General features: G+C 43.1%; 1 protein-coding gene across 1 annotated transcript; it reads right to left on the reverse strand.

Annotated features, from left to right (window-relative positions):
• Positions 1-874: 874 nt before the first annotated feature.
• nlgn4xb (neuroligin 4 X-linked b) lies at positions 875-17,502 on the reverse strand. Its single transcript, XM_053439894.1, has 8 exons — positions 17,025-17,502; positions 15,439-15,591; positions 11,728-11,913; positions 10,754-11,204; positions 9,522-9,735; positions 8,385-8,509; positions 2,789-3,398; positions 875-1,403 (listed from the first exon to the last, which is right to left on the reverse strand). The coding sequence occupies exons 1-8, from the start codon at positions 17,500-17,502 to the stop codon at positions 996-998; spliced, it is 2,625 nt and encodes an 874-aa protein (XP_053295869.1). The 3' UTR covers positions 875-995.
• Between the last annotated feature and the right edge of the window lie 753 nt (positions 17,503-18,255).

Raw genomic sequence — 18,255 nt, forward strand, 5'->3', positions numbered from 1 at the left:
AGCAGGTAAATGCTATAAATCATAATATATCATCTGTATCTTTCCATTCTATTTACAAGAGTTGAACACTTAGCTGGTTAGAGTGATTCTTCAGTGAGTCTGGCGACGCTTCAGAGGCCCTTTGTTCTTCTGAAGCTAATTTTCCTTGGTACACGTTTTCATTTTCTGTGTTTTCCAGGTCACTCCTTCTCACTTCGTCTCCCTCGCTCTCACAGCTGGTAAATCCCTCTCAGTTAAATCTTAATCTCTTTCCCACAAACTGCCTAACTTTTCCTTCAAGATATGCTCTTCTTCTGTTTCTTAACCCCCTCCTTCCTCCCTGTCTGTTTTTACATCCATCTCTCGCGGACACTTGTTATATTTTCTCCTCAACTTAGTTTGATCCTTGGCAAATAGCGCCTTTGATCGTTCCTTGAAAAAAAAAAAAAATGCTACATTCACATTTCACAGGTTGTTCAAGTTGGCTTCAGCAGTCTGTGTGTGGTATCCCTAACAGCTCAGGTCTGCATCTGCTCTGCTCAATTGCCGGCTGCTGCTGCTTTGCTGTGCAGCGTGAGTACAGTAGGGGATGTAAACCGATCAATTACTGACCCCTTTTTTTTCACCACAGCGCTCTTCTTCCTCCTCAGCTGGAGAAAAAAAAGCGGAAGATTTAATATCCAAAGTGGGTTTTGAGACAGTTGATGGATGTCTTGGCTCGTCAAATTCCAGGTTATGAGCGAATGATGCATAGAACTGCATCTCCTGGGAGTCAGTCTGCCCTCAGTTCCACATGCAACACACAGCTGTCTGTCTCTTCATCCTGTTACTGAAAATGCCTTTCAGTCTCTCCATCTGTAACAATCCTGCAGGGTAATTAGTAGAGGTATTTAAGTCTTTTGTTTCACGTATGTTTGTGTGTTTGTGTGTTGAGTGTTTGTGTGTGTGTGTGTGCGTGTGTGTATATTTATTTGTGTTGTAATGATGTCCCAGTGTGTGCAAGTATTTTGCTGCGGTTATACACGTGTAGTGGAGTGTGTGTGCGCGGAGATGTGTGTATGTGGCAAGTGTTGATTACTATACGGGCTGTGGTGTGTGTATCCCTGGTGAGGATGCCCCATTCTCATCCCCACCACTGATGCAGGCGTCATGGGGGTCATCGGCGTCCCCGGGGTAACAGGGTGTGACCCAGGGGTCACCGGCAGCGACCCTGGGGTCAGAGAGGTCATGAGGGGGACGTCATCAGGGGAACGGCGCAGGGTGAGGGTGTAATCAGGGGGGCAGGTGAGGCGCACGGTGTCCAGGGTGCTGTAGATGTCCTGGGTGTCCATGCCGTCCAGAGCGTCCAGCGTGTCCAGAGTGTGATGGTGGTGAGTGTTGTTCCTCTCGTCTGCTGACGCTGCATCACACTCAAGCTGCTTCACCTACAAATGAGAATGATGGAGAGTTGTCGACATGTCAGTAAGGAAATCTCCGCCTATAAGTATGGATTAATTTCGTTATAGATTAATGCTCCAGTTATTTTCGTGTTTCATTAATTAATGATGTGTGACGCTAACAATTTAGAAAATTTAGAAAGAAGTTTAAAATTCCCATTGAAATTTCCTGAAGCTCAAAATGATGCTTTCAGATCTCCTGTGATGTTTTCTCACCACTGAGAAGCTCGAGCCACAGAACATCCAAACTCCAACCCAGCCAAACCAGGATTCAAACCCACGACAACACCTCGCCTCAATTACCAATTCCATTAAATCCCATATTATTTTGGCTGGGTGATGTGGTTGAAATATAACGATATAATGTGAACGAGTTTCTTTTAGGCCACAGATTTGATTTGATGTGGTCAATGTTTGCATATAAATACAAAATAATCAAATGATGTTCATTGCAATAAAAAATGTTTTTGTAAATCAACACCTTCCGTGCATAGCTCACTTCCTTTTTTTATAATCACAAAAAAGCAGTTCAAGTTAAGATTGATAAAGTCCCACATTTGTTCCAGCCGGAAACCAGCAAGAGCAAATTTTAAATAAAATTCAATTCAAATCTCATCTGATATTTGTCATCATTGTCTGAACCGATGCTGAGTGAGTCTGACTGATCTTCTGCAGGGCTAGTGTGTGTTTTATTAGTCAGACTCATCTATAAGAGATAAATAACACAAACGTCTGAGAAGAAATGACTGTCAACAAACTAAAACAAAAAGATAAAAAAAATAAAAAAACAGCTGCAACTCTGAGCTATATTTAACTACCTCATCAACAGTTATCTGAGATTCTAAAGGAACTAACAGCTCAAAAGGTGCCAGGCAGTGACTGGATGAACTGGGAGGCAACAATTCTTTAATAAAAATCAGGTAACTGGACAGAGCTCACAAAAGCATCACAACACACTCACTGATACACACACACACATTCTCACACTGAGTGTGTCTGCTGATCGCAGACTGTGTTTCACAGCAGTGCTCAACTGGCAGCTCCACCGCCAGCTGCTCCACTTGCAAGAGAGGATTTCATTCAGAGAGTCGCACACGACCTCATCTGGCTTAATGTTACTTAAACCTAAAATAACTTGTGCAACTCTGAGCACTGAGCACAACTTAAATCAATGCGAGCTAAATAATGTATTCATTGTGTAGCTGTGAAAACACACAGGCTACGCAAACAAATGGTAAATGGTCTGTGTTTATATTGCATTTTTTTTCTAGTCTTGATGACCACTCAATTTACACACACATTCATACATTGCAAATACGGGCAGCACGAAGAGAGACATGTGCAAATAAGAATGCTATAACTCATCGACTCACCTGTAATGACATCAGTCCTTCCCCCTGTAGGTGGGCGGCGACATCTGCAGGTGTGATGTCTCGTCTCGGTGGAGGAAGTGGGCGGGGTCTACGATGCTCCAGACGTCTCTTGTCCTTCTTGTAGAGCAGCGCCGCGAACGCAAGGATGTTAAGAAACAACAGGGAGGCTCCAACAGCAATGGTCACAGAGAGTTCAGTGGAGTAGTCCTCACTAGGGATGCGCACCCCGTTTTCTTCAGCGCCTTGGCCCACAGCAGCCTCTGGAGGCGGCGGGGTACCTCCCTGCGAGCCTGGGTGACGGGTGCTGCTTGGAGGCCAACCTTTGGCCAGCCGCTTCGTGTAAGAGTAAGGGGTGTCGTCCTGCGGAGAGGGACTATGCGTGAAGGAGGACACCGACTGGAGGAGCTCGTTGACATGATGCAAATGAGGCACCAGCTGGAGCCAGAAGGAGATTTTGGTGGCGCGGTAGTGATCTCTGACCCGGGGCTTGAGGCCGATGTGGAGATACAGCTGCTCTTTCGGAGTGTACTTAGACCACGCCACTTCCTCAAAGCGGTTCGGCTTCGTGTGGATAAACTTGGTATCTTGAGGAACTGGCTGGTTGGGATCACTGAAAGAAAAGTGAAATATAATGACTGATTTATTCATATGTAAAGAGCAATAGGTGTGTTCATTGGGGAATGGTCAACAACCTCCCTCAACTCAACAAGTAAACAAAACATGGAAAGATTTTCACTAAACTTGCTGGAATATTCCTCGGGCGTGCGGGTCGAGCTGTTGTGGGGGGGGTCTGGGGGATGACAACCTCTCAGTAGAAATATGCTTGTTGTGTGAACATGCCTAGAAAAAACTGTATCTACTAAGTTTATGCTCTATCCTGCCTGCCTGCTAAAGATGACAAAACTTTTAACGATGACCACCGGCAAACCGACAAGGGTAGGACTTCTCCTGGTGCCGCTGATGGTCAATCTGACTGTGACAGAAGGTCAATGTGTTTGTATGGGAAGAGAGAAAGGCAAAGACCGCTGCTGTTGCATTCTTTTTGATCCCATTAGGATTCAATCTTTTTCGGAATTTACTTTGGATCTGTTGAATATGCAACATTAGCTAGAATGGCACTTAGCAGAGTGCATACCTCCACCAAGGCCCAACCGTCCCCTTATGAGGCCATGTTTAAATTAACTAGATCAACATTTTTATTAGGCTCTGCTCCAAATTGTACTCATAAATATTGGTCCTCTGAATGTATTCCTCTTTTTAGTTCGGTTTATTAGCGGGTAGCAACCAATGTCAAGGTGTACAAGTGCCATATACTGTGACTTCTTCTTCTTCTTCTTTTTTAGTGGCCGTCCGGCGGGTATGGAAGTAAATCAGTCTCACCAGAGCTAGAAATTTTAAAGCCTTTTTTACATTAAAATTATGCATTTGTATTTTTTGCCACTAAGTGCAGTATTCTACTGCTAAGATTCAGTTAATTAAGATGCAAAGATTAAGATGCAAAAATTCAGTTAAGTTACAGAGGCCATGTGTCAGTGGTCATGTGACCTCAGGTGATGCTTGCGACATGCTGTCAGCTACGCTACAAGACCGGCCGTGGCATCAAACCAGCATAGGGTTTGGTTCGATGTGAGACTATCGATTGCTTTTTCTGGTATCCCGGATTGAATGGGTCCTTTCTTTAAAAAAAAAAAAATTTAAATATGCCCCTCTGGCACCCCCTGCTAAAGTTGATTTGGTTGAGTAGTTTTTGCCTAATCCTGCTAAATAACTAACAGTCAAGAAAAAGCAGATGAAAACCTTCTCTCCTTGGTTGAGGTAGATATACACCCGCACATACAAATTCTGCACACGCAGCACCTCCTCTCTCATGGGGGATGGGGGGGTGGCTGAGAGGGGATGGCGGAATTGCCAGGTTGTCAAGTGAGATGGATTTTTGGTCATTTTGGTTTAAAGACGGTGGGATCCAAATCGCCTACTGGCTGAAAACATTAACTAATCACTTCAGAAATAAAAAGGAAAACAGAGAATAGATTAGCGCAGCAACAGTGGGACAGCTCTGAGCATTTTGACTGTATGAAAGCAAAGTCATCACGGTGAAATAGCTGCTAACGACTACAGCCTCCCTCAACAGAGGCCTAAAATAAGTCTCCGAAATGAAATGCAGCAGAGAATACACCCACATGTTGTATCTACCATGTGGATTCCACATATTCATTGAAAGCACCAAAACCAGGATTTCACGATTTTCAGCTATTCAATTGTCAGGGAGCTGTGGAGGACTTTTTCCTGTTGGCTTCCTGCCCCTGAAGAGGCTGAGTTTCTCTCTCACTGGCCAGTTCAGCCCAACCTGGCTCACTTCTCTATAATCAATATCCAAGTAACACACAGACAAACCAGTGGCAAAAAAATACTTCTAAAACGAAAAACAAGTTTTATATTTCTGTGCACATAGCTCAAAGGTGGTCTGGTTCTAGATCATCGATTTGAGTCCATATGCCTTACATTTCAGTTAATGCATAGCTCAAACACCTGCTGTTTGTATAGTATATACAGCTCGATGTTTTCCCCTCTAGCGAACATAAAAGTTTATGTGTGTGTGTGTGTGGTGTGTGTGTGTGTGTGTGCATGTGTGTGTGGTACAGTGAACATATCCTCAGAAATCCCCTCCTGACACATCTATTTGTCGATTTGCCGACTTACTCGTGTCAGCAGCTCAGATGCCATAAATGAGACAGCAGCACGTCTTCACAGACTTGCCAGTTACAGACAATGTGCTCACTTGTCAATCACCTTATGAGCGGGGCACAAAAAGGCAGCCAGCGTGAAGACCTACCCGCACACATCTGCATGGATTCATACGCCCATGCTGAGGGCTTAGTAAATATACATGAGGGAACATTGCATCCACGGCGCCCGTAGTCTTAGCCATAGCCTTTACTCAACAACACATGGACGGAATCTACCAAACTTCAAGTGAATATTACTTGGAGAGTAGCTCCACATGATTGACATTGAGTAATGATCGGTCTTCGGTTGGGGTGTGTTGGGGGGATGACAACCTCTCAGTAGAAAAATGCTTTTTGCCTCAATGTGCACAGCAAGTTTATGCTAAATCCTGCTTTCCTGCTGAAGACAGTTCAATTTTTATGGATGGCAACCGACCGCCTGCGGACCCTAGCAGGTAGGATATGTCCGATTGCTGCTGATGCTCAGTCTGACTGTGACAGTGACAGATGGTCAGTGTGTTTATGTTGGAGAGAGAGGGAGGGTGATATAAACATCGACTGAAAATCCTATGATTTCGTTAGCATCATTAACTAGGAGGGCACAGAGGAATCTTTACACCCCTCCATTTGCTTTGCAGCCTGCTGCAGTGGTAATCACAATGAAGGGCTGTAAGCTGCAGGCTGCTAACTTGAACTACTTGCCTTAATGCGCTTGTGTTAATGAAAGTCAAAATATGTGTGAGCACTGTCCTGATTCTGTAATGCATGTTGTGAGATAGCAAGGTTCTGCTGTGATTTAGATCAAGGTCTAGACTGCAGAGGCCTCTGTAAATCTAAAGATCTCTCGGTGGAGCGAGTCTCGATTGGATTAATTACTGGTAATTATTCACTTGGAGCACAGCAGAAAGAAGGTCCATCCTCAACAATTACTTTTAACTCGTGTATATCATGTCAGAGCGGAGAGATAAAAGGTGCTCTTATCAGTGCGGATTGTCAGGTTTTTAAAAGTTTTAATGTGGAATTCTCTCTTTAACAACTGCATTTCTTTTAGCCACTGGCAGATCGTTTCACTTTCAATTTAATGAATTAGATATCAAGAATCAAGGGGGAAAAAAGCTCTGTCTTCGTTGCACCACTTTTTGCCCATAAACAAGTGAGTGAGGAAGACAAAGAGAGGATAAGAGAAGATTTTATCAAACTGATGACAGCCTCTCGTTCTTCTTTAAGGACACTACCTTGGCTTTCCTCAAGGACTCTTTCAAGAAGGGGGATTCTCTAACTCTCTCAACCAAGGTCCAAAGAAGAGAGGCCTCGTCAATATTTCCCCATGACGGAGAACCCATGGGCTCCCTCTGCCAAAATTAGTCTGCAGTGCTGCTTTCATGATTGTATCTAAAGAAGCGCTGTCTTCTTGTCAGACACCTTTTGAAGGGAAAGACATTACAACAACACATCCTTCAGCTGTGCGCTTGTTATTTTGCCGGAGAAGTTTTTTTTGGTCTTAAAATGCTGCTTATCGTGACAGGACAACTTGACAGAGATGCTGTATCTAATCTAGCTCTGCTGCACACATTTGCATTTTCTTCCCTAAATTACATTTAACTCATGCAAATTAGCTGCATACAAACATCATTTGCAGGACATAATTTTGCTTAATGCTACAGCAATCAAACCCTGTTATCTTCTCCCTTCTACTCTGCATCTTTGATCGTCGGCTCTCAGTGTTAAAACCCCTGTCAGATAACTACACTATACACATGTTTACAATCTGCTGGTACAGCAAATTAAACACAAGGAAAAGTTGAAGCAAAGTGGAGAGGCGTTGTGCTGTTTTTCTTGATGACACCATGGAGAATCTTGGCTGTCTCATTTCCAGCTTGGAGGAGATCTGTTCCTGTAAAATCAGGGGTGAGCTGTTTGCTTACAGCAACGCCACTCCCTGCTGCCAAAACCCTGTCTCCTCACAGAGCAAAAGAGAACGGCATGAAAAAGGACAGATTTATCATCGACAGCGATGCTTTTTCAATTTTGTTTGCATATTTTAATGTGATTAAATTTCCTGGCTCTCATTCACAATTATGAGACATTGTCTATATGAGAGTGGTGATTATCCATCCATCCATCCATCCATCCATCCATCCATCCATCCATCCATTCATGAATTATCTATATACGGCTTATCATTTGAGAGTCACGGAGGGGTGGAGCCAATCCCAGCTGACATTGGATAAGAGGCGGTGTACAAGTCACCAGGATTTTCTTTTTTCCTTGGTAAACAGTGCAACATTTCAAAGTTTTTCCAGGGAATGATTCATGGTTCTTTTTGGAAAAAAGTCAGGCATATTAAGGGAACTGATATCTAAGAGGGTGTGTAATTTGATGCAGCTGGATTTGAAATGAAGGGGACTTACTGTTGGACCTGGGCGGACGTATAGACTGCTCTCTGCTGAGTGTCATTCTGATTTATTGATTAGTTTGTTTATCAGCAGGTTTACGCAAAAACTACAGAACATTCTTTACACGAAACTTAATGAAAGAATGGGACATGGGCCAAGAAAGAGGACATTACATTTTGCATTAGATCCCCACGAAGGATCGGGTCAAGGAACACTTTCTATAGCAGTGCATCATTTAAAAAATGTCCGACAATGTCCCTGAAAATTATTCATTCATGTTGATGAAAAACTAGCAGGCATATTCAAATAACAACCTGGATTCTAGCAGATTTATATGTGGTTTCATAGTGGCCTGTTGGCGGAGGTGTCCTCTCTACTGTGTAGCTTTATGTCGTTTTCTGGATTTTGATCTAATTTCTATCGCCGGGCAAAAGATAATCAATATTCCACAGTAGGAAACATTTTATAGCTCACCCAGTCTTGGCAAAGTTGGTCCAGTAAGTCATGACCACGGCGCTCAGCATCACGTCGTTCTTGGAGAAGTTACAGTTGAACAGATCAGTGGGTCCCACCATGGGCACGCCGAACACATAGGGCACCTACGAACATGCACACACACACATGCATGTTAGAATAGCTTACTGTCGGAATCACGTTTCATCCAGCAACTGAATCATGTCCAACATCAAGCCCCATCGCCGGGAAGACAGACTTCATATGTAACTGCAGTGAACTTAAACTCAGGTCACTGGACTCATCTTCAGCTTGTCAAGTCATCATTAATACAACCCCACTCACACACAACACACGCACACACACACACACACACACACACACACACACACACACACATGCATGTTAGAATAGCTTACTGTCGGAATCACGTTTCATCCAGCAACTGAATCATGTCCAACATCTAGCCCCATCGCAGGGAAGACAGACTTATATGTAACTGCAGTGAACTTAAACTCAGGTCACTGGACTCATCTTCAGCTTGTCAAGTCATCATTAATACAACCCCACTCACACACAACACACGCACACACACACACACACACACACACACACACACACACACACACACACACATACACACACGGCGATACATTTCAATGTGTTGAACATCAGATAATCAAGTGTGCAACTAAAAAAAAAACATGGAAATAAACAGTTCACGGCTTAATAAATACAAAAGAGAATATTACCATAGTAGCATCTTATTCATCTGAGCAGTAAATACACAAGTAAATAAGACGGCTTCCGAATCAGACCGGCAGCAAAGTATATCTCAGATATTTCATGCTGTAGTGAGTTGCTTGATCCGACTTATTAATCACTGTGAACAGATCAATATGGCGAAACACTTCAAGGGTATCCAAACCAAGAGCTTCCTATTCATTGTATAAATAATTCAAAAGTCCTTGAGACATTAGTCACTATCATTTGCATCTTGATTCAATTTAGACTTGTTACCACCCGGTGATTTTGTGATGTTTGACAACTTCACTCCTTTCCTCAATATCTACCGTCACAATCACACTTGTTTTACTTCGACTGTAGCAATCAATAATGTTAATTCTTTGAAGTCATACCGCACTGTGACATCCTTACCTCGTCACCGTGGGCGGAGTCGGCCCAGGGTGGAGTGGCGTCACTTTGGCAGTGGTGGTAGAAGGAGTAGAAATAGGTCGGAGAGCCGTACTGAGCGTGAAGGTCGGCTGTGGCGATCGCTGGCGCCACCCACTGGTGGTCCGTAAAGAGCGCCACCAGAGTCTTCCGTCTGGTCTCTGCGTTGTCGCGGTCTGCCCAGTCCGTGTACATGAACCTTCAATGAAAACATTTAAAATCAGACAATAAGATAATTCGTCACCCGAATAATTAATGTCAAGTACGTCTTTCTATTAATCAATATTTCAAAAAAACTATTGTTGCTCTGACAGTATGTAAAACTGTATAGCTCTGTATATTATACAGAGCTATATTCCCCTTCAGGTGACAGTCTAAGACTTTTGGAGCACATTGTATTTACCAAAGGCAAATGTATGCATAGACATCTGTGTCAATGGTTAGAGTGGGGGATCGATGCCACTCTGTCTGAACCATAGGTATAAAGCTGCAGTGAGGGGACAGGTAGCCTGGTTCAACATATCTGCCTACCAGCTCCTCTAAGGACACTTTCACACCTATCTTGTCTGACCCAGACCTTCTGACTTTTCAGTTTAGTGTGAACAAAAACAGCAGGTGTGAAAAGCGTTCCGGATCAACAGAACAAAAGTTTTTCCAACCAACAGAGGTGGTGTCGCTCCATATCAGACATGGTTCAGTTCCTTTGCCGTGTAAAATCTTTTTTGGGGGTTCAGACTTTCAGACCAATTGCAGGAATTTGAGATTCCTGCAATTTCTTCTATCGCTTTAAACGATAGTGGAAGTAAAAAGAGGTGGACACAGCTCACAGGATTGCTTGCAGTCTTTTTCCTTTTACCATGCACTTTATTCAAAGAAGTTAGTCTACACAATAGCCCTATTGGGAACAGACACACTACCAACCCATCGATGTCAAGTATATAGGTTGACGCAAAATGTGAAACCAAAACTAGCCGGATCAAATGTAAACAATGTAACAAAGACATGGACCTTGGTTCAGACCTCGTAGACCCTGTTCCAGGCTTTGAGGTGTGAAAATGTCCTAAACGAAATCTAAAACCAACAACCTGGAATTTCTTTTTTAAGTAATCATTTACCAGTTCTCTGCCAGATGCATGGATTCCAGGAAAACAAAGTGCCCAGGCAAGAAAGAGTCACTTGCAATTTGTACATATGTATTCAGACATGCACTCACTCACCTTATGCTCTCTCTCAGTGTGTCTCGGCCTTCTGGGTATCCATATAAACTATCCACAAAGTCTGATACAGCAAAGTCAAAGTCCTCAGCAGTGACGCCGTCCTCTGAGTCCACGATGCCCTCCACGAACTTCACGCCCTCGCCCTGATTAACCCCCAACATCACGTCGTAGTTGAGAAATTCTCCCTGCTCCATCAGAATCTGGGGGTCATCCGGTATGACATCACCGTCAATCACCGGGGCAAAAGCCGTGTGATATTTGGCCGGCGTTATGCTCTGCTCCACCAGTTCCCTGTAGCTCCGGCCCTGAAGGCAGGCGACCAGTTGGGTGCTGTCGTCGATGCCGCAGCCTACTCGCTCGCCAAGCTGCCGGGCGTACTTGCTTGGCTGGTAGTTGACAGCCCAACTGGCCAGAGCGCTGCCACTCTGGATGATGGCTCTATGGAACAGGTCTAAGATAACACATGAGCACACAAGAATGAATACAAACGGGTGAATAAAGCACAGAGGCACACACATCTATACATTCATGTAGGCGTATGCATGAGCGCACAATGCATATTTGCACACTTGAAGGGGTTACACACTACATTTCTAAACAGATGCAGGACAAACAATCACATAACAAGAGCATTGAATGGACATGCATTATTCAGGAGAACGACAGGTCTTGGTAAGAGCAGCAGGTTCAGGTAGTTGAGGGTTAAAAGATTAAAATAATACAGCTCTGAGCTATGTGAGTCATTGGAAAGCTCTACTGTATAATTCAGAGGATTCAAAGGCTTATTCAGGAATTTATACCAGTAAATGATGTATTGGTCCACTGGCCACCTTGACAAGTTTCCTAACCCAAAATGTCAAAGCTTTCACAGCACCAGCGATCACAGGGCCCTGCCTGTCCGTTCGCCCAAACTCTTCCACATCTGCGCCACATGCAGTCGGAGGACGGTGAGCAGCGTCTCTGTCTCCCCTTACCTTCAGAGTAATGAGACAAGGTGAGGAGGCTGACACAGGAGGCTCCGGCCCCAGACCCGAACACAGTCACCCTGCCTGGGTCTCCTCCGAAGGCTGCGATGTTCTCCTTCACCCAGCGCAGAGCCTGGATCTGATCCAACAGGCCGTAGTTCCCTTTCGCTGCCTGGTCACCTGTACTGAGAAACCCTACAGGCAGAAAGAAGGAGGGATGTTAGAACATATACCACCTCATCTTGAACTCATACCACTTAATTCTTAACTAGACATTTGTTTTATTGTTTTATTTTGTGTTTTCACTGATTTTCACTGCTTTGAACTGTTGAATTTGTTTTTCTTACTGCTTTAATTATTCAATTCTGCTCTTGCATCAGCTTGTTTAGGTTTGTTACTGTGCTGCACTGGCTTTCAGTTTCTGCACTTTGCAAACCTGTTTAAAAAATAATTATAATAATTATAATAATAAATGATACATTTTTAAATCTTTGTTAAATAATGAGTCAACCTACACATGTTTAAGGATTGAGTATCAACCTAGTACACGGTATGATATATTGATGGTTGGACATGGTATCATGGCATCCCCACTGTTAAGATCAACTATGCATGAGTCTCGTTCATCATATATTTAAAGAGCAAATGAATAAAGAAATATGTACCTCCCCTACAGTCCCTTGGAACTTGAATCAAACCAACAGGGGACATACATATGCATGTAGAGCAATATCAGCCCACACACACACAGAGACCCAACATAGACAAATACGCGGTTGCAAAGGCAGCCATCCCTTATTCCCTTTACTGCTGACTTTATTAAGTAAACAAAAAGGATCCTAATGGCTCACTCCACTGCAGTATATCTCATTACTGCAGAAAACTCGTTTTCTTTGAACCTCAAGCTGGCCCTAAACACACAAGAGTATAATGAGCAGGAAAAGCAGCCCTGTTCAAATAATACATTTCATCACTTATGTGCATTTTGTCAGAAACCCCTGTCATGCAAAAATAACATTATATGGATATTATGTTAATTGGATTGTAATAACAGTTTTAGCCCGCCTTCAAATATACTGCGAGATGTGTGCCTGCATACTGTAGCGGGATTTAGGTCAGTCGTTCTTTACATTTCTGCAAGAACATGCTCCAATTTGAGCTGATAACAAAGAGATTAGAAAAAAATAAGAGTGTGCATGATTATACAATGTGTTGCAAGTATGGGCTCACCTCATTCACGCTTATGATGACAAGGGAGGAGAGGAAGACAGCGATTTGTAAGGATGGATGGTGGATCATGGTGATGATGACGATGAAGATCATATTGAAGATGAAGAAAAAAAACGATGAAGGAGATGGAGACAAAATGGAGCATGTAGGATTTGTTTGGTTCACTGTGGTGAGTACTTTTTTTTTGTCAAAACTAGACAGAATTTAGTTTCAGCCTCAAAGCAGTTGCAGATTTATGTCATCTTTTAAAATCAATATCTAATGAAAGCATTGAAAGCCTCTACAAAATGGAAAAGACAGCATGGATCTCTTAAACTGAAATCAATATTTTTTGTTTGTTGAATCTTTAAACCTTTTAACATGTTTTCAACTCCAGCTCCAGTTTGTTTTCAAACCAAATCTCTAAGGAGAACCACAGGTAGCTTTGTTCCTGGAAGAGAAATATGGCACATACTGTATTATCATGCTTTGCATGTACACATGAACTATAAAATGTGCTAAAACTGCATAAAAAGATAGGGCGGGGAAATAGGAGCACTGAATTATTTAAGGAGGATGAGCAGCCAAACGCCCTGAGAATTCTGCCTTTACTTTTGCATCTATTAAAATAAGTCAAATTATTCAGTACAAAAACTAATTTTGAAGCCCCAAAATAACACTCACCCACTACAACATCAATGCATATTATCGAGTAGAACAAATGATCATGGCATATGAATGATTTAATATTGTTGAATAGTGGGCACCAATCAATTACACTGAGGACATGATTTAACCTAACCTGTGGAATGATACTCAGCTTATACCTCTGACTTACTGTCAATATATCAATATAATCAATATAAAGGCTGTGACACTACTCAGTGCACATGCCCGCAATGTAGAACAATCACAGATGCCTTCATTAGCCCCCCTGTGCCCCCGCCCAGGCTCAGTTAAAAAAAATATATATTTCAGCCAGAAAAAGCCTAAAATGCTCGTATTCTAAGATATTTTATTCATTTAGCCTGCGTGCTTCACGTAGCTGTCTAAAATTAGAAAACCACAGGGAAACAGATTAGAGCTGAAGCTAGTAGTGGATATAACTGGCTTCAGGGGGTTTATTTCCTCTAGGGACACCCATTTCAAACATATTTCCACTCAAACAAATAAAAAAAAAGATAAATTGAGGGCACTCTGGGTAAAAAAACAACTCTCTAATGATTTTTCCATTTTATAGCTCGTTGAAGGATTAAACAATCCAGATGGTAATACAAAAAAAATAAACAATATCTCATTTTATGTATAGAAAATGGTCATACCCCAAAGAAATAAGGCAATGAGGGAAATAATACCTATGCCATAATTAACTATAAAATTGGAGGTGAGGAACAATGGGATGTAACATTTTAAAAGAAATTGTTTTTAAAGTGTTCGCATAAATGCTCTTTACTGATAAAAGCATGTCATCCAAGAAAAACGAGACAGGGAAGTGGCACTGAATTAAAACAACTTTGAAAGTGACTTTAAACATTTTTCGTTTTGTGATTATGTGATTTAAGCTGTTGCCTGTGAATGTGAACATTACTTAAATTCAAGTTTGTCTAAGAGCTGTTCATCAATAGTGGAGTTTTTTTACCAGATGTGGTAATTGACCACTGTCTTTGGATTTTTACGTGCATATCCTCTAGGGCTGGACAATATGTCCTAAAATAATAAATAATATGAAAAGGTTCATATCACTCGATATAGTAGATTATTATGATAAATGTCACATTATTATAGTTTTCCTGAGTAAAGGTTGAGGTTTTAAACTCTTTTTTATGATCAGAGAATGAATTACACTTGATTAACAGCAAAACATTTTACACATCTGTGGTCGATAAGTACTGAATTACCTCCTCACGCTGCTTATACAATGCATAAGCATTATATCAATATATATTGAACCATTTTATTGTTATTGATGCAATTATATTACAATACATTATATTACAATAATTGCTGCCATGGTTTTATTATCCATTCATGTGCATGTGAAATGCATGCAATGCATTCCTTCTAGCCCCTTTACCTCCCTTAAGAAAATTACTCTACAGCAGGCATTTGATATAACAGAGATGTTATCAGGTTACCCAGAGAACCATGTCAGTAATTGCACTTCTGTTGTTCTTGCTCAAAGGTGGAGCGCGCTGCTGAAGCACCACTACAGCCGTTTAAACCCTGGATTGATAGACTGCTGCCTATAGCTTTCTGTGTGTGGAGCCGTCCCCTGAAGTCCAACTGACGCTACAATAACCTGTGTTTATGACTATATTATTTGATTGTTCCGTGTCAATATCACAGCCACAATAAAAGTAATTTGAAATGAATGAGAAAGATGCATAAATTCTACAATACAGATGTTTTTACCAGTGACAGATTTGAACTATATACACTCACAGCAACATCAAATTCGTATGAGCAGACTGTGCACACGATAAATGAGATAAGAAAGATATATAATTTTACCCAGTACTCCCAGGCGGTAGTTGAGTGTTATAACAATGACGTTGCCGTAGCTTGCCAGCACGCTGCCATCCATCATGTTACCAGTGCCCTCTGTGTACGAGCCACCGTGGACATAGACCATTACAGGACGCTGACCTCCCTCCTCGTGGATGTCTGGGAAAGAGAGAGAGAGAGAGAGAGAGAAGATGGAGGATGACTGACCACCTCCTTATCCCTCCATTGCACCTGCTGTTTGAATAAAAATAAAATGTCGACTTCATGTGTGCGCCCACATGTCCATTTATATGTATCTCGACCTTTCCTGCCCATGATGTGGGCTTATACAAGCAGAGGCAGAATTAATCACTGCCTCACCCGCTTCCAATGTGGGTTGGTGTCTTTACTTGTATGGCCGCACATGGCAAGGACTGGTTTTTAGACCGGAGTGGGAACAATTTGGGAAAGTGAGGACATTTTGATTGGTCCTCACTGCCTGAAACACCTTCAATGCCTAGACGTCACATTTAGTTACGACGGCTACAGTTAGGGTAAGGGGCTGGGGGTTGTATTGTGGCAATGTGTGTCCTTACAAAAAGGAGACGTACAAGCGTGTGTGGTGTCGCATGCATATGTGTGAACCAATATGTATGCATGAGTGAGTCTGTGTCCTTCCCACTTTGCTCCACAAGTAGAGGCGTTAACCCCTTGGCGGCTGGCACAGGTGTCTGCATATTAAGTGTTGGTTCATCCAGTGGTGAGAACGGGTTGGAGGGGATAGGTGAGTGGCGTGTTCCAGATTAAAGATTAAGAAAAAAACTCAATGACTTAAATTATTAACTTTATTTATTTATTTAAGAAGGCTAAGTCTGGGGGGTGCCCTTAGCTCGGTTGGTAGGGCGTCCCCCCCATGGGCCTCGGCCAGCAGCGGACCTGGGTTCGATTCCAGCCCGCGGTCGTTCTCTGCATGTCACTCCCCTCTCTGCCCCATTTCAACTCTGTCTCTAAAACTATCAATAAAAGCATAAAAATGCCAAAAAATAATCTTTAAAAAAAAAAGAAGGCTAAGTCTGCGCCCTCACAGGACACTTGCATATTGTATTCCTTTATCACGGCCCAAATGCTGCTGATGTTCCTCTCTGGTTAGTGGCCAGTGTCACTTTGTATTGACTTGGGACTAAAATGAACCTAAATCTAAACATCTATGACTATATATTTACACATGCCCCCAACAGAGAAATCGATGTATGTGGGCCACTTCAGGCAATGTTGCCGCACTTAGCCTGCTTAAAATGGATGTGAGCCCAAAGTGGCCAACTTGTAACATTGCATTGGGCACAAATATCCCCCCAAAAATGGTAAACAAAAACACCTAAAGAGGCCCATGTGGTATATTATGAATATGGCCCAAATAGTACAAAACTAATTTGGGACACCTGTGGTTAACTTGCCATTTTGTTATGGCTTACTTGTGGCCCAGATCTGACCTACGACAGTGAAACGCCCAAGTGTCAACATCCACGCCTTCTGTGGGTTGGATGACAGTGTGGGCCAAATCTGGGCCAAAACTATTTTACTGAGTAGATATGACCATCACTGGGTTTACTTACCTTCCTCGGTGGGCACGTAGATATTGAGGTAGAGACAATCCTCGCTCTGGTGAGTGAGATACGTTGCTGCTATATCCAGGTTAGCTGTGAGCCAGGACGGCATCATATCTCCCAGCATGCTCCTCTCATCCAGCGACTGCGGGCACACGGGAGCAAACTGTGTCACGTTTCGTATTCCAGGCCAGGGCAGCGGAGGCTCCGGTGGCTGGAATCGCCTGTCTCCCGTTGGAGGCCTTGCATATGGTACTCCCAGGTACTGGAGGACGGGCCCCAGGAGATCTGAGGGCAGCGGGGTCAGCATGCCACGGATGCGTCCCTGCGCCGTGGAGATGACGGGCACGGTCTGCTGCGCCGACAGCGGGTCGAAAGAAAGGGAGAGGCCGAAGGCGAGGATGAGGGATAGGAACCCAAATGGGGAGGATAAGGGTGGGAGAGACGATAAGGGAGGCGGAGTTCTCCTGGTCCTTGACGCAGACATGATGGTGTATTTAGGAGTAGCTTGGAGATGGAGGATGTCGAGAGCAGGACGGCGAGGGTAACTTTCAGATGTATCCAACACTCACACACAGCTGCTGCTCAGCTTGGCCCATAGCACGTACGACACAGAGTCCAGGCTCTTGCAAGCAACCTTTTCCTCTTGTGTGTTTGTCTGTTGATGAATGTGTGTGTGATTTTGTGTGTGAGTCACTGATTCTGTGCCTTTGAGTGTGTGGTGACTCAGTCAGTCTGTATGTGTGGAAGTCTTTAAGCGAATGTGTATGTCCTGGACTGGCAACTCGAGCGTGTGTGTGTGTATGTGTGTGTGTGTGTGTGTGTGTGTGTATGTGTGTGTGAGTGTGTGTGTGTGTCTCGTTATGTAAACAGTAGCATCACTGTTCCTCTGTCACTCTCTCCTTCCGGTCACCCCCATAACAAGTCCAAAGTGCCTCCTGGAAAAGAGGGAAAGAAGAGGCAGAGAGATGGAAAGAAAAGAGGCAGATTTAATTAGTCGCCATTGGAATAATCACAGTGTAAAATGAATACAAATGACAGACACACACACACACACACACACAAACACACACAGGAGGGATGCACATGACATCAGAGCGATAGGCTGTGCTACCTCGCTGCTGTTCACGTTAAAAATAGATATGAGAGCGATAGATAGGGCAAACGAGATGTTGTCCGCTCAGCTTAACTTGGTGTCGGACTGTCAGGGCTGCTGTGTCACACATTAAATGCGTATGTG

This window comes from Pleuronectes platessa, chromosome 14, assembly GCF_947347685.1.
Source record: "Pleuronectes platessa chromosome 14, fPlePla1.1, whole genome shotgun sequence".
In the NCBI taxonomy this organism is placed as follows: domain Eukaryota; kingdom Metazoa; phylum Chordata; class Actinopteri; order Pleuronectiformes; family Pleuronectidae; genus Pleuronectes; species Pleuronectes platessa.

Coding starts and splice junctions, on each gene's coding strand:
- nlgn4xb (XM_053439894.1), bottom strand. CDS start 17,502: ATGTCTGCGTCAAGGACCAGGAGAACTCCGCCTCCCTTATCGTCTCTC. Junction 11,914..15,438: donor CTACCGCCTGGGAGTACTGG/GTAAAATTATAT, acceptor TTCTGCCTGTAG/GGTTTCTCAGTACAGGTGAC. Junction 1,404..2,788: donor AAGGACTGATGTCATTACAG/GTGAGTCGATGA, acceptor TCTCATTTGTAG/GTGAAGCAGCTTGAGTGTGA.